The sequence below is a fragment of the Neopsephotus bourkii genome, unplaced genomic scaffold, assembly GCF_033783945.1.
Source record: "Neopsephotus bourkii isolate Nb327-2 ecotype Australia unplaced genomic scaffold, CSIRO-AGI_Nbou_v1 NB_1572, whole genome shotgun sequence".
Classification (NCBI taxonomy): domain Eukaryota; kingdom Metazoa; phylum Chordata; class Aves; order Psittaciformes; family Psittacidae; genus Neopsephotus; species Neopsephotus bourkii.
Window position 1 is genome coordinate 2,240,305 of NW_026902048.1, and position 14,282 is coordinate 2,254,586.

The following is a 14,282-nucleotide window of genomic DNA, read 5'->3' on the forward strand; positions in this document are numbered from 1 at the left end:
CCTCCACATCAGAAGCAGAGAAATAAAGAAAACCCTATGAAGGGACCAAAAAAGTCTCCATGTGTACATGGCTAATGTTCAAAAGGATGTTCGTGTGTTGTGTGAGTAGCAGATCCTTCACCAAGCTTGGGACTGTTTGAGGCAGTGTTTCATTTATCCATTTCCAATGGTGGCTAACACACTGGCATTTAGCATAGCTGCATTTATTGATATCCACACCTCTTGCTTTAACTTAGGGCATTGTGAAAGCAGCAGTTGACTCTTCTTTTTCTCAGAGCTAGGTGATGGATGGCGTACATCAGTGAAGCTTAAACACACCCGCTCAGAGGTGAGCCCCTTGGTTTGTCAGACCGTGTGTAATGCAAGAGGCACTTGGTTACAGAGCCCTGCAGAGTAACACTGCTCGTTACTGCTCCAAACCGTGCCAGACAGCAGTCTTCCAGAAAACCTCAGACCATATACAGTTAGCCAGCAGCACTATGTGAAATCTTTAACCATATTTGAACGAACGGGCTAACTTGGACACGGCAAGGAGGGAAATGCCAGTCTGCCTGACAGCTCGTTTTCACAATGAGAAAGTTGTTCCACTGACAGGAGGACAATAAAAAGCTGTGGCTCTCTAGCAAGATGTTGCCTTTCTTCTAGTTCAGAGCATGGAGGAAACTGCAGAGGAAAGGGCTGCTCCCAAACCTGTGCCCGTGTAGCTGTGCTTTCCCTTCCTTCACTGCTCTTCTTTCACCGCTTTTCTTTCTGGGGTGTTGAATCTGCACCCACCCTGTGACCCCTATCCAGATGAAGCTCCAGTTTGCATTAGTAGATGGCTACTTTCTCCTGAAACGTGCCCTGTTTTAAATAGATTATCCCTTGTGCTTCAATGGAGCAAGTAATAAAAATAGGTGACCTTTTGTAGTTAAAGAGCTATTAATGCACAATTTATGGGGCTTTTGAGGCACAGGGCATGAAAGTCAAAGTCTTGACAAATCTTCAGCCCTCTGAATGGGCAAACTTCGCCTGCTGATTCCCAAGTGATCAAAGAGCTGTATCTGTATAACCAAACTACTGTGTATTTTATAACCAAATAGAAACCACTGTGTATTTTACTGTGTGTCATTGTGTATTACTATTGTGTATGTAGGGTTGCACAGATTTTAGATGGCAGAACTCTTTGATACAGAGACCTTGTCACTGTATGGTTTTGGCAGTGCCATGTCTATGCTGGATGTCATAGAATAGAATCATAGAATAGTTCGGGTTGGAAAGGACCTTAAGATCATCCAGTTCCAACCCCCCTGCCATGGGCAGGGACACCTCACACTAAACCATCTCACCCAAGTCCTCATCCAACCTGGCCTTGAACACTGCCAGGGATGGAGCATTCACAACCTCCCTGGGCAACCCATTCCAGTGCCTCAGCACCCTGACAGTAAAGAACTTCCTCCTTATATCCAATCTAAACTTCCCCTGGTTAAGTTTTAACCCCTTACCCCTTGTCCTATCACTGCAGTCCCTATTGAAGAGTCCCTCCCCAGCATCCCTATAGGCCCCCTTCAGATACTGGAAGGCTGCTCTGAGGTCTCCACGCAACCTTCTCTTCTCCAGGCTGAACAGCCCCAACTTTCTCAGCCTGTCTTCATACAGGAGGTGCTCCAGTCCCCTGATCATCCTCGCGGCCCTCCTCTGGACTTGTTCCAACAGTTCCATGTCCTTTGTATGTTGAGGACACCAGAACTGCACACAATGCCCCAGGTGAGGTCTCACAAGAGCAGAGCAGAGGGGCAGGATCACCTCCTCCGAACTGCTGGTCACGCTCCTTTTGATGCAGCCCAGGATACGGTTGCTTTCTGGGCTGCAAGCGCACACTGAAGCCAGCTCATGTTCATTTTCTCACCGACCAGCACCCCCAAGTCCTTCTCCTTGGGCTGCTCTGAATCTCTTCTCTGCCCAGTCTGTAGCTGTGCCTGGGATTGCCCCGACCCAGGTGTAGGACCTTGCACTTGGCATGGTTAAACTTCATGAGGATGGTGTGCGTATGTTTTCTAGTGATGAGACAAGGGGCAGATTCTGGTTTGAAACTCACACAGAATCATGGACAGGCTTCAAGTTAATGTTACAGGCACCAGAAGAACACTTTCGCAATCATGGCATCTCACTGTGGAAACTGTGTCTGTGGCGTTCCCGCACGATGCTCTCCAAGCTGCGTTATTCCAGGGCCAGGGCTCAGCTGTCGGATCTTCGTGGGCTGCCTGAAACATGTGGCTTCTTCCACATAAAACAAGGGTTTGTGGCTTTTATCCCCCTGCCCTCCTCTGAGCAATTATGAAACAATTCTTTTGGCACAAAAGTTATGCGCACGCGTTTAAAACGCACGCTTCAGAACAATGCTGTGCAGCTTCAGTGAACCCTGGAAGCTGCTCCCCGTGTGAAACAAGCTGGTGATTGAGTCCAGGCCCTTGCAGACAAGTCTTGAAACCAGCCCCAGAAATGGTGGCTCTGGCTGAAAAAACAGATTGAAGATGAAGAATGGATCTGAGCTCTCAGTGAAACCCTCTGCCTCTGTCACAAGGGTTACATCTGGATTGGGTACCGGTTCTGCGGGAGTTTGTAAGGAACTGACTGCATCGCTTGGTCTTATTTTCACCAGCAGGAATAGAAGGAGATGTTCTTTTAAACCAGCTTAATTTAGGAGAAGCAGACGGAGGAGACTGAGTTCCTGCTCCATTGCTGGATGGCTTGGAGGGGTGTCCTGCTGACAGTGGTCCTGGGCAGGAACCCCAGCACTGCCTCACTGCTGGCTCCCCTCCCGCTGCGAGGCCAACAAAGGCAGCAGCCTTGCTGCAGCGAGCAGAGGGATGTCTTGGTCCTCGCTGGGAGGCTTTCTGCTTTTGGGGGCTGTTATATAGTTATCATAGGCCCTGGTGCCTTGTGCTCAGTCACGGTGGCCCTTCCTGAGCTTGCTGAACTGGAGGGGTGGCAGGGACATGCGCGATGGCCAGTGCTCTTCAAACTGTGCTGAGCTGCTAACAGGGCTGGCTGTCAAACAGGGGGATCTTTCATTTGATGTAAGTCAGCTGGGTTCCCGTGGAGCTCCCCATCACCTGCCAGCTCAGAGCTGTTTTGCTAAAGGGCTGTGGGTATTAAATCACATTAAGTACTGGGTGTCTTCAGCATGACCCTGGAAAAAGCTGTTTGTGAGCATCGGTCTGGAGCACTCGTTAAAATCCAAGCCTGGAGGAGAGGTGACTGTGCCATCAGGTTACACAACAGTGATTCAGCCATCACCTTGTCAATTGTGCTGTTTGCAAACCAAGTGACACAAGTGGGACTTGAGGAGGTCCAAGCTTTGATCCAGTGTGTCCACATGGATTCAGTGAGGCCAAGTGGATGGAATGAGCTCACTCTCCGAGGTCTAAATAAACTGTGTTTCAGACACCCCTGCCAGCATGAGGTGGTGCGTGACTGCCACCTCTTAGGGACAGGTCACCACTGATTTGGAAGGGTTTCAGGAGTGTCCCCTGAACAATGCACAGCAGCATTGTTGTGGCAGTCGGGAGGAGGGCCCACTAGCAGAGAAATCAGAAACCCAGTATACTCCCAGTTTTCCATCTGTTTTCATTAGCTGGTGCTGATGCTGCTGGCACAGAAGCGGTGTTACTATCAGTTGTTAGGAAAGCGTAAAGCAGGCTGATTTCTAAATGCAGTTGTGAATGACGCTCTGTCACTTCAAGGCTGTTCTGGCACTGCGGGTTCAAAGGGCTGCAGCTTTGACACAGGCAGTTCAGCAGCTGGCCTTGTCTTGGGGATTTTATTCAGCATTCCCAGCTCCCTGTTCTCCCCTCTCTAAAAGATGTATTCCTGCCACAAGGGTGAGGGATCAGGAGCAGCAAGCGTGGCTTCTTGCCATCGAAAGGGAGCTGTGTCCCTCCTCGTCTAAAATGGAAGTGACAAAAGTCTTGAAGTGACTGTGTTTTAGGAACACACCCCCACCTCTTTACAGGCAGGGAAGAGCTGCAGCAGCAGCAGAGCTCTCGTGAGGCCAAATCTTTGCCTAATTAAATTCACAGTAATCTCCTGTGAAGGCTTGGAGAGATTTAGGGCTTTGCACTGATGTGACCGCTCCGGTACTGTCCTTCGGCCCAGACCTGTTACTGGCAGTGTCTCCATGCAGGGCACTGTGTACCTGCTATGGGGAGGGGGTTCCAGAAGCATCTTGCAGCAAAAGAAAGCTATGCTGGTGATGTGGGTAAGGCTGAAGGGCTGGATCCTGCTGCCGGCTCCACTGGGACCAATCCTTCCCCCAGGGGTCTTGCAGAATCTGGTACTGGAGACCCGGTCTGGTGTGTGCTTCAAGGTCGCTGCTGTCCCCATCCAATCTGGCACAGAGGCTGCAGTGCTCTGGCTTTATTTCTGATACTGGAATGATGTTGGGATGATGTGTGGATACCTGGGCTGCAGCTGGAGCTTCTCCAAGCAGAGGGGTTCTTCTCCACCCTCCTTGTAGGCAGCAGCTTGTGGTAGCCTTTCCAAGTGTTTTGGGACCCAAAGGGTTCATCATCCATCATGGCTTGCAACTCCTACAAAACCACTGCATGTGGAAAGTAGCTCCCAAATAGGAATCTGTGAATTCCATGGACAGAAGTATTTCTAAGTGATTGCATTAGTGCTTCTTGAAAACACATGGTGGAAAATCACGCTGCAGTCCAGAAGAGGTCTTCTCTTTCTGCTCATCATCTCCATGAAGCTGCCCTCCAAGGGTCATGTGCTGTTCCTCTGAATTCTGAACACTTAGCATGAGAAAGAGCAGATACAGACTTCCAGGGCTGCAGCTCTTTCTTTCGTGGGCCTGTTGAAATTCATAATGAAACCCAGGTTTTTCTTGTACTCTGTACCACAGAGTGCCCAAGTGTGGGGTTGAGAGCAAGGAAAAGAAATCCCAGGACGCGGTATATTCAGTATATTCGGTGGGCCAGAAATTTGGCAGCATCCCTGAGCCCGGCCTTTAAATGAACAGATCAGTGGCGAGTTGCTGTATCCTGGGTTTTGTTTGGATCTGGGACAGAGCCTGACCCTCTCTGCTGGAGTGGGAGAGCTGAATCATTTGCCCCATGGGTCAAAGCCTTAATTTAAGCGAGGGAGAGCCATGTGCAGCACACCAGGACTCCTAATTTGGAAGTTAATGCTAGACACAGACTTTGAGCAGACTTTCTCAAGCCATAGCAATGATAATCATTAGCACCTATAATATTGTGCTGCGTTAACATCCATAGCATAGAACATTTGTTACTATTTACTGGTGTCTTATTTGGTTTTGTTTCTGTTAAATCAGAACCTTCTGGAAGAAAACCCTGTAGCTGCATCCAGCTCTCCTGTAGTTTGCATGGGTAAATCTCAATACCCTAAAATGGCACATTCTGCTTTATCTGGTTACTCCTAAAGTACAAAATGCTTTCAGGTTGTGTCTGGTTGGTGCTTTTCATACATAAATCTGTCTCTCTAGAGAAGGAGTTCCAGGTCTCATGGAGTGCACAATGGCACCTGTATAGTTTGCTCGTCAGATGCACCCAAGGGGAAGGATGTTTCACTAAATGGGCAACTACCTTCTTTTGAGAGTGTTTTGTGTTTGCACTACTCTTTTCTTTACACACCAGGTCTGATACAGCTTGTCCCCCTTACCGAGAACAGGGGAGACATGAAGTAATCCTGCCTTCATGACTAAGACGAGACCAGGCTTCTCTGTCTTTACCTAGATTTAGACCAGGAAGATGAAACTCACTTTAATACAGGTTCTCTTCTGCCTCAGTTCCAGGTGCTCTGGGTTGCTCCTGTGTGTAGGTTTTGGGTAATGGGATCGTCAAGCTTAAGGTCAGGGGTGAAGTACACGATGCCAGTTTTGAAGACACATTTACCCTTGCAGGTTTTCTTTCTCTTGCCAAGCTGGGAGTACTTTAAAGGCTGCTTGGTTTGAGAAACCGTAAATGAATAAGGAATTTTTAAGCTCTTTTACTTGCTTAAACAAGAAAGGATTGGGAAGGACGGACAGCTACTTGGTATTGTTAACAAAAGACTGAACTCCAGCAGTACCTCCTAATTCACAGATTCCTTGGGAATTCAGTGACCTTGAGTTTGCTGTGCTTGAAATTTGCCTTAGATACTTGGCTTCCCTTCTGGAGTACTTTGGAGAGGAGAGTGGTGCAGAAGGCGCTGTGAGGCTCGAGTGAGACAGGCTCTGTTTCGGTTATATCATATAAGAAGAGGCAGTTGTGTTGTACAAAACAAACTCCTTGCTCCAGAAGATGCCTGGAGTTACTGCGCTCAGAGGCTGCAGTATATCCCAGCTGGGTCTGCCTCTGTTTCTGCAGCAGTCTGCTGTGGAATACCAAGTACTGCCTGTTGGGGATGTCCAGCTGATTCTCTTGACCCTCTTTAATTTACGAAACAAAGCAAATGTGAACCCGTGGTACAGGATGAAATCTGTGTGAGAAGTCACCCAGCTGAGGAATCACTGCGTTTAACTGTGCTCCAGAGCTCGGGGCTTCACTGGTCAGCTGAGGGAAGTCTGATCTCCCAGCACCGAGTGGTGTTTCCTGCATCCTTTCCTGTAGTGGCAACTGGGGGGGTTACAGGGGTGAATGGGTGGCCAGGTTTGGTGGAAATGAGTGTTTATCCATTACTTCCCTGTGTTTGTCTCCACCATAATAACTCTGCCCAGGAGTGACTTTAGTAATGTCAGTGGTTGGCTGTGGGATCGCACATAAAGCATCACGATTTAAGAGAAAGAGCATCGTTAATAAGAACCTTGAATACCCAGGGCTGGCTCCAGGGAGGTCACTACAGGGTCTCCATCCACAAAAAGCAAGTCAGCAGTAAACAAAGACCCACTTGCTTCTTTCCATTGGGTCTCCATGCAAAATTCTTTATCAACTTAGCTATATGGGCGATTTGAAAACCAGAAACCCAGTGATCTGTTTTGTTTAATCACTCCAAAGTGACAAAGCTGTGTTGGTGCAGCGCCAGTTATTTCATACCCACTTGGGATGTGGGTGCAAAACATCTTTTCCTTTCACTTAACCAACTGACAGGAGCTGCCCCCTCGCACCACTACAGCTGCAACTGTGGCAGGAGGAGCAAGGGGGAGATGGGGATGAGCATCCTGCATAGTTTGGGCAGCAGAGCTGTGGGGCAGGGTAAGAACAGCTCTGCACCAGCTCCGGAGGGGGACCTGCAGGCTCTTGTCCTCCCAGCTGAGGTGCTCACGTGCTAGGTGACATTAACCATCTTTCAAGCTTTTAATTCCTTTGGCTTTGTGTTTAAAGCACATCTTGGGCATTTCGAAGCCTGCCGTACAACATGTCTTGTCCATGGTTGCTTTTCATGAGACCTGTGGGGCTGCGTTTTCAGGGCTGTGGTAGTACAATCTGGAGCTGTGAGAGAAAGCCCTCGGGGGCTGATCCGTGGCTGCGGGCCAGTTTCTGCATGAACTGGTCTTATTTTTAAAGTCCATTTTCTCCAGTACACTTTTTTTTGGCCTGCAAAAGACTTCTTCATTTAAAACGGAGAACGTAACACTCTCTCCTTTCAGTTGGTCCTTTGGACACGAGCCAGTAGTGCCCACAACAGCTGTACCACAGTTTAAACATTCAGTCTCTAATGGTTTGGGGAACATTAGGGTTTTTAAGGCTTCAACAGGTCTAGAGTAAATAGTGGTCAATAAAGAGTAGCTCTTCTTTGTATCCCTGTGCTCTCAGCGCTCTGCGCTAGAATAAAGCATGCTTAGAATATAATCATTGCAAAATTAATATCCATGAAAGGTTCTTTTTTTGAAGAGAATCACAGAGAAACCTGTTTGACTTAAGGAAGAGTTTGCAAGAGTTCAACTCACAAGAGTCTGGTAACAGGCATGGGGAAGCTTGCACGTGGTGTCTGTGAGAGACGTGCGTGTCCTGGCCTTGTGTCGCTCCCCACGTGTGTGGTCAATGGTGGAACAGATAAATTACAGGTGTTGCTTCCTCTGCTGTCTTCTCCTACCCATCTATTAATGAACCACACAAGAGGTAATCATTTCTCTTCCTTGGTTTCCAGTATTGTGTGGAGTCAAAAGCCCGTACATGCATAGAGTTCTGGACCCAAATGAGGTGGAAACCACATTAGCAGTGATGGGCGATGGTTGGGCATTGCCCTTGTTAGCGATTGAATCCAATGCTGAGGACTATCACTGCCTAAATGATAGAAACAAATTAGTGCTGGTGGAGCTGTCAAACCATATGGAAGGAACTGCTCATTTCTTTCCAGTTGTGTAGATGTGGGTGAGAAAAGACAATCCATGTGGAGCTCCTTATCATGAAGGAAAGCCCATGGGCATCATAGCGCTTCTGTGGCTTTGGGTCAGTGTCTGCAGGCACCTTGGCCCAGGAAGGGTTAAATTTCTCTGCTGCCTGCTGGCCACTGGGACTTCATCAACAGAGCTTCATGCCACTGTGAAGAAACAGTTTGTAAGTCCTTGTAGGGAGTTGATTAACCCCTTCTGATATCCTTCCATGTGGGGGGTGTCCCTTGGCTCCTAGATGGGTGATCAGAACGGCAGGGTGCTGGTTCATCCCATGCCTGCTGCAGCTTGCTAATGCAAGGACACAAGAGGGACACTGGGATAGGAGAGGGGGAGACTTTGTAGGAAAAACAATGGAAGTGCCAGCCTGGCAAGGCATTGCTCTGAAAGCCAGGATTATATAAACGCCTGGCTGCTCTGGTGCTTCTCATTAGCAGGGTTGGCCACGGCGCAGGGTTTGTTACAGTTGTCACCTTTTTGGCTGGAGCAAGGTGGCCGTCAGTAGATGTTTCAGTTGTAAATTGCTCTGCCTCGAAGCGAAAGTCTCGCTGAGATTTGTTTTATTTCCAGCTCCGTTGTCAAAGTTAGCTCATGGTTTGGAAGAGACAAGGAATAGTATTAAAGGGTCACAAGTTAAGCAGCCCAGCTCAGAGGTTACTCCTGCATGGCAAGCCAGAGCTTTAAAATACGCTTGTTAATCTGACTTAGGGCCATTTGTTAGGGATCCCTATCTTTACTTCCATTGGGAAGTTTCATAACATTTTCCTGCCCATCGGTATTCTATTAAAACTGCGTTGTGTAACCTAAAAGCTTTTCTGCTTCTCATGGTTTCCTCTTGGAGCTAATTCAGAATGCCCTAGGTAGCAATTTCGGAGTAAATGCATTCAGGCTGCATGGCCTTGATGTTGTTTTCTTATAAATTCAAAGCAAGATTTGAAATTCAGCCTTATTGTCAATTTTCCTTGAAATAAAAGTTGCCTAATGACATGATTTAAGGATTTTTATCGAGTGGCACAACTCTTGTGGGAAAGCCTGTGCCTGTAGTTGTGTTGTAGTTCAGATGGCAGTTAAATCCGTTACCATGTGCATTTAATACTTGTAGTTCTCTTTGTACATAGTGTTAGAGAGGATAGATGAGTGGAGTCAGTGAAAATACACGTGTGGGTCCTACAGTGTTGGTCTGATCTTCTTGCTGTGTGAGCTCTCCATTGTAATAAATAGTTCTTGCAGGACTGACTGTAAGTGGGTGTGATTTGAGGTCTAGAGCCTGTAACAGAAGCAGCGAGGTTCAAAGTGGACAAAAAATGAAGTGTTATTAGTAGAGGAAACAATATTAGGGATACAAATGAAGAACAGTCTTTGGATGAGTGGAAAAACGTGCTTCTCGGGAAAGCATGAGGCTCCCTCAGCTTGGATAACTCTGCTAAACACAGGATTAGAGCACTGAACCTCTGCCTGCAGCACGCTGTTCAACCTTGCATGGCTTCTGAAGGGATATACATCTTGACAGGCAGCTCATCTGTGGCTTGCCAGGAGGCCATCGCCAAGATGTTCTCCTTTGGCCACGTTGCCGTATGGGATCTATCTAATAAGAGGCAGCCGTTGGCCTGAACTGCTCACAGGCAGTGTGGAAGCAGCAGGGATCCCTTGGGGTGAGCAGGCAACAAGGTGAAGTTGAGCAGGAAAGGAGAAGGGGTGGGGGAGTGGTGGTGACCCATGGCAAGAATTGTCCTTCCTTTCCCAGCCTCCCTCCCTCCTCCGAAATGAATTACGTTTGTTGGGGTTCAGATCCACACGAGCCACTCCAAGCAGAGGCAGGTCGCTCCACAGGGATACGCTGAACTTGAGGTTTCAGCGTGCACACATCTGGTTTGGTAGGATAGCAGCACTGAAAGCCAGGTGTGCGTTTATCCCTTCGATTCAACGTCTGCCCACAGTCATGGGGAAGATGCAAGTGCAGGCCCAGTGAAACGGGACTTGGGCTGGGTCTGACCAGCTGGTGGAAGCATCACTCGTGCTGCCTGTGATTTCCTTTCAGTGCTGTGCTTAATTGCCATTGTATTTGAGTCATTCTCTCTTCTGCTTGTCCTTTGGATCTCAGCTCTTTGCTGATCTTTATGGCCTTTTTGCATGTGCTTCATCACCTTATTACAGATAACTAATTCTGCTGCTGATAATGTAGGCTGGATCCTATACTGAATGATGCAGTCATGTCAGGTCCTGGGGCACTGTTGTGACATGGAACCAGCCTGTGATCTTTTTAAATGCCCATTGTCTGGTGTAAACTTTGGCCTCGTGGGTTCGGGGGGTTCGGGGTTTGCCTTGTTTTTGTATCCTTCTCCAGTTTATATTCCATGTTATCACCCTGGTTTGCATGAGCCTTTCATTATATCAGCTACTGCCTGAGCTACTGATGACTGCAAAGCTGATTTGTCTGCTTAAGTTGTGGCTTTCCATTAGGCTGGTGAATATAATTGTAATCTCACTATCTTCTTGTTTTGAAATAGCAATTTCCACTCTAAGGATGCTTTTATCCTAGTGTATATACACATCCTGTCTTACCTGGAACTACTGCTCGGAACCTCAGATGCATTTTACTTTCTATTGGCGTATTTAAATGACAGGGGGACCATAGCTTTGCATTGCAGCACTTGAGAGAATGTATTTGGCATCTTGACTAAAACACTTAGCAAGGATTTTTAATGCTTAAACAGCATTTGGGTATTAAGTAAGATGCATGATTGCTGTGTATGTGGATCCTTCTTTATTGCTCATTATTATTAAATCCCTGGGAAGCAGACAAATAGGAAGAGTTTTGTAATAAACCTTTCATGGGCTTTTTTCCTGGTGATGCTTTGGTGTTGTGAAAAGATGTGTTTGCAGTGGACTTACTGCTCAGTTGTGCTGACGGTGCCATCTCTGCAATGGGCTGTAGTAATCCCAAATCCGCGGTGGATGTTTCTTTCACCAGTTTACAATGCATAATCCTCTTAATTTCCTTGAATAGCAGCTGGTATTGCTACAGCCTGTGCCTAAACCCAAGAACAGCTTAGTCAGAAAGCCTTTTGGCCCTGCGAGCAAGGAGGAGTTTTCTCCCAGCGTGGGCTAACTTTCCCAAGGACAGCACTGCTGAGACTTTAACTTCTCCCGTCTCTCTTCCAGATGCAGCAGCTCTTCTATGAAAACTATGAGAAGAACAAGAAAGGTTATATCCGAGACCTGCGGAACAGCAAGATCCACAGAGCCATCACACTGCACCCCAACAAGAACCCCCCGTACCAGTACAGGCTGCACAGCTACATGTTGAGCCGCAAGATCGCAGAGCTGCGCCACCGCACCGTGCAGCTGCACCGGGAGATTGTCCTCATGAGCAAGTACAGCAACACAGAAATCCACAAGGATGACCTGCAGCTGGGGATGCCCCCCTCCTTCATGCGATTCCAGCCCCGCCACCGGGAGGAAATCCTGGAGTGGGAGTTCCTGACGGGAAAGTATTTGTATTCAGGTGCCGACGGGCAGCCCCCTCGGAGAGGAATAGACTCTTCCCAGCGGGAAGCTCTGGATGACATTGTCATGCAGGTGATGGAGATGATCAACGCCAACGCCAAGACCCGGGGGAGGATCATAGACTTCAAGGAAATACAGTATGGCTACCGCAGAGTGAATCCCATGTACGGAGCGGAGTACGTCCTGGACCTGCTGCTTCTGTACAAGAAGCATAAGGGGAAGAAGATGACCGTCCCCGTCAGGAGGCACGCGTACTTGCAGCAGACATTCAGCAAGATCCAGTTCATGGAGCACGAGGAGATGGACGCCAAAGAGCTGGCCAGCAAAATCAACCAGGATTCTGGATCCTTGTCTTTCCTCTCCAACTCGCTGAAGATGTTTGTTCCCTTCCAGCTCAGCAGACCGAAAGTGGAGAGGAAGGAACTCAAAGACAAGAAGATCAACATCCTGATTCCTCTCTCCGGGCGCTTTGACATGTTCACGAGGTTCATGGGGAACTTTGAAAAGACATGCCTCATTCCAAACCAGAACGTCAAGCTGGTCGTCCTGCTTTTCAACTCCAACTCCAACCCTGACAAAGCCAAGCAGATCGAGCTGATGAGAGATTATCGCTCCAAATACCCCAAGGCTGACATGCAGGTTTTACCGGTGTCGGGGGAGTTCTCGAGGGCACTGGCTCTGGAAGTCGGATCCTCTCAGTTCCAGAATGAGTCTTTACTTTTCTTCTGTGATGTTGACTTAGTGTTTACTACAGAATTCCTCCAGCGGTGTCGAGCCAATACAGTTTTGGGTCAGCAAGTATACTTCCCCATCATTTTTAGCCAGTATGATCCAAAGATTGTTTATAGTGGCAAAGTTCCTAGTGACAATCATTTTGCCTTCACCCAGAAAACAGGTTTCTGGAGGAACTATGGCTTTGGTATTACCTGTATTTACAAAGGTGATCTTCTTCGAGCAGGTGGCTTTGATGTCTCCATCCAAGGTTGGGGCCTTGAAGACGTAGACCTGTTTAACAAAGTCATTCAAGCTGGCTTAAAAACATTCCGAAGCCAAGAGATTGGAGTGGTCCATGTGCATCACCCTGTTTTCTGTGACCCTAATCTCGACCCAAAACAATACAAAATGTGCTTGGGGTCCAAAGCTTCAACGTATGGGTCCACACAGCAGCTGGCTGAGATATGGTTTGAGAAAAATGACCCAAATTTGGGGAGAAGCAGCAATACGAATGGCTCCGTGAGGACAGCCTAATGTCCAGCTATGCTGGAAAAGACTTTTTTTTTAATTATCTAATTTATTTTTTGGGAAAAAAAAAGGAAGTTTTTTGATAATTCACTTTTAAAAGACCACACAGGATATATTTTAGAAATCATCGTTGTTTTCGTACAAAGCTCTCATTTGGAGAAGAACAAAGCCCTCGGGTTTCTTTGTTGTGGTGGTTTGGGTTTGGAACAAAACTCTGATCAATCTTTGCCTTCGGACAAACCCAGAGACGTTGCAGAGTTCCTGATTGGTGGAAATCTGACTTGAATTCCAGTTCCCTTAAGAACAAAAGATTGTTTCCTGCTCTGTTCCGTCGCTGTCTTCGTCGTTGGGATTCCGTAAGTCGGGACCTGGCAAGTGGCAAACCGGTGTCTAAGTGTGCGGTTGTGACTGCTGCTCCTGTGGAGGATGGCCAGGAGTTCTTGAATGGAGGTTGACCCAACCCAGTTTGTGCGGTGGTGATGAGGGGGTGAATCACAGGAGCGGGTTTTCCCTAAAGGCTGGTTATTCCAGTTTAAAAACACACTTCCAGACAACTCCAAGGCAGGGCAGAAAGTGAGCACAACCTCCTGTCCCATCAGCCCCTGTAGGAATCTTTGTCTTGTCTGTTTGGTCCACGTATTGATGTAAGGATCCACGGTGGGTTCTGGGTGTTATCCCCGACTGTCCTGTCTAGAGTCAATGTGGTCAAGGAATGGCGGAGCATCACGAGGGAGGGGAAACGGGAATCTCTTGCAGCAAAGCGACCAACAGGAGATCCCTGAGGAGAATCTCCTCCACCGAGCGTGCTGCACCCGATGGCATCGCTGTGTGCAGTCGGGTTGGTGGTGTTACTGGGAACAATTCCGACGTTGGATTCACTAGGTTTGCTTTGGGACTGTGTTTTTTCCTGTATCGGATAGACCGTTAATTTATTTAATATCCATTGGTTTAGGTTCTTGACCTCTCCTTGAATATCTGTTAGCCATTTTAATATTTTATATATATATATATGTGTGTGTAAATATATATATATATATTAGGAATGTATTGCATCTTCTCACTGATAAGGTAGTGTACATCAGACTTGCAGTAAATGATCTCCAAAGATTACTTTCTACAATATTTTTTCATGAATCTTTTTTTCTTTTTTCCCCCCCAAAAATCTGTTCTTCGATGTTTTTTGGAATGACTGCAGTAAGCTTAGGAATTGCTT

The 14,282-nt window shown here is 47.4% G+C and overlaps 1 protein-coding gene across 1 annotated transcript in view; it reads left to right on the plus strand.

Moving 5' to 3' along the window:
• The window catches only part of CHSY1 (chondroitin sulfate synthase 1), a 74,810-nt gene extending 61,332 nt beyond the window's left edge, over positions 1 to 13,478 (plus strand). The window contains exon 3 of the mRNA XM_061371223.1: positions 11,483 to 13,478. Within this exon, the coding sequence (XP_061227207.1) occupies positions 11,483 to 13,075 (1,593 nt within the window). The 3' untranslated portion in view covers positions 13,076 to 13,478. The remainder of the gene's footprint in view (positions 1 to 11,482) is intronic.
• Positions 13,479 to 14,282: the final 804 nt, after the last annotated feature.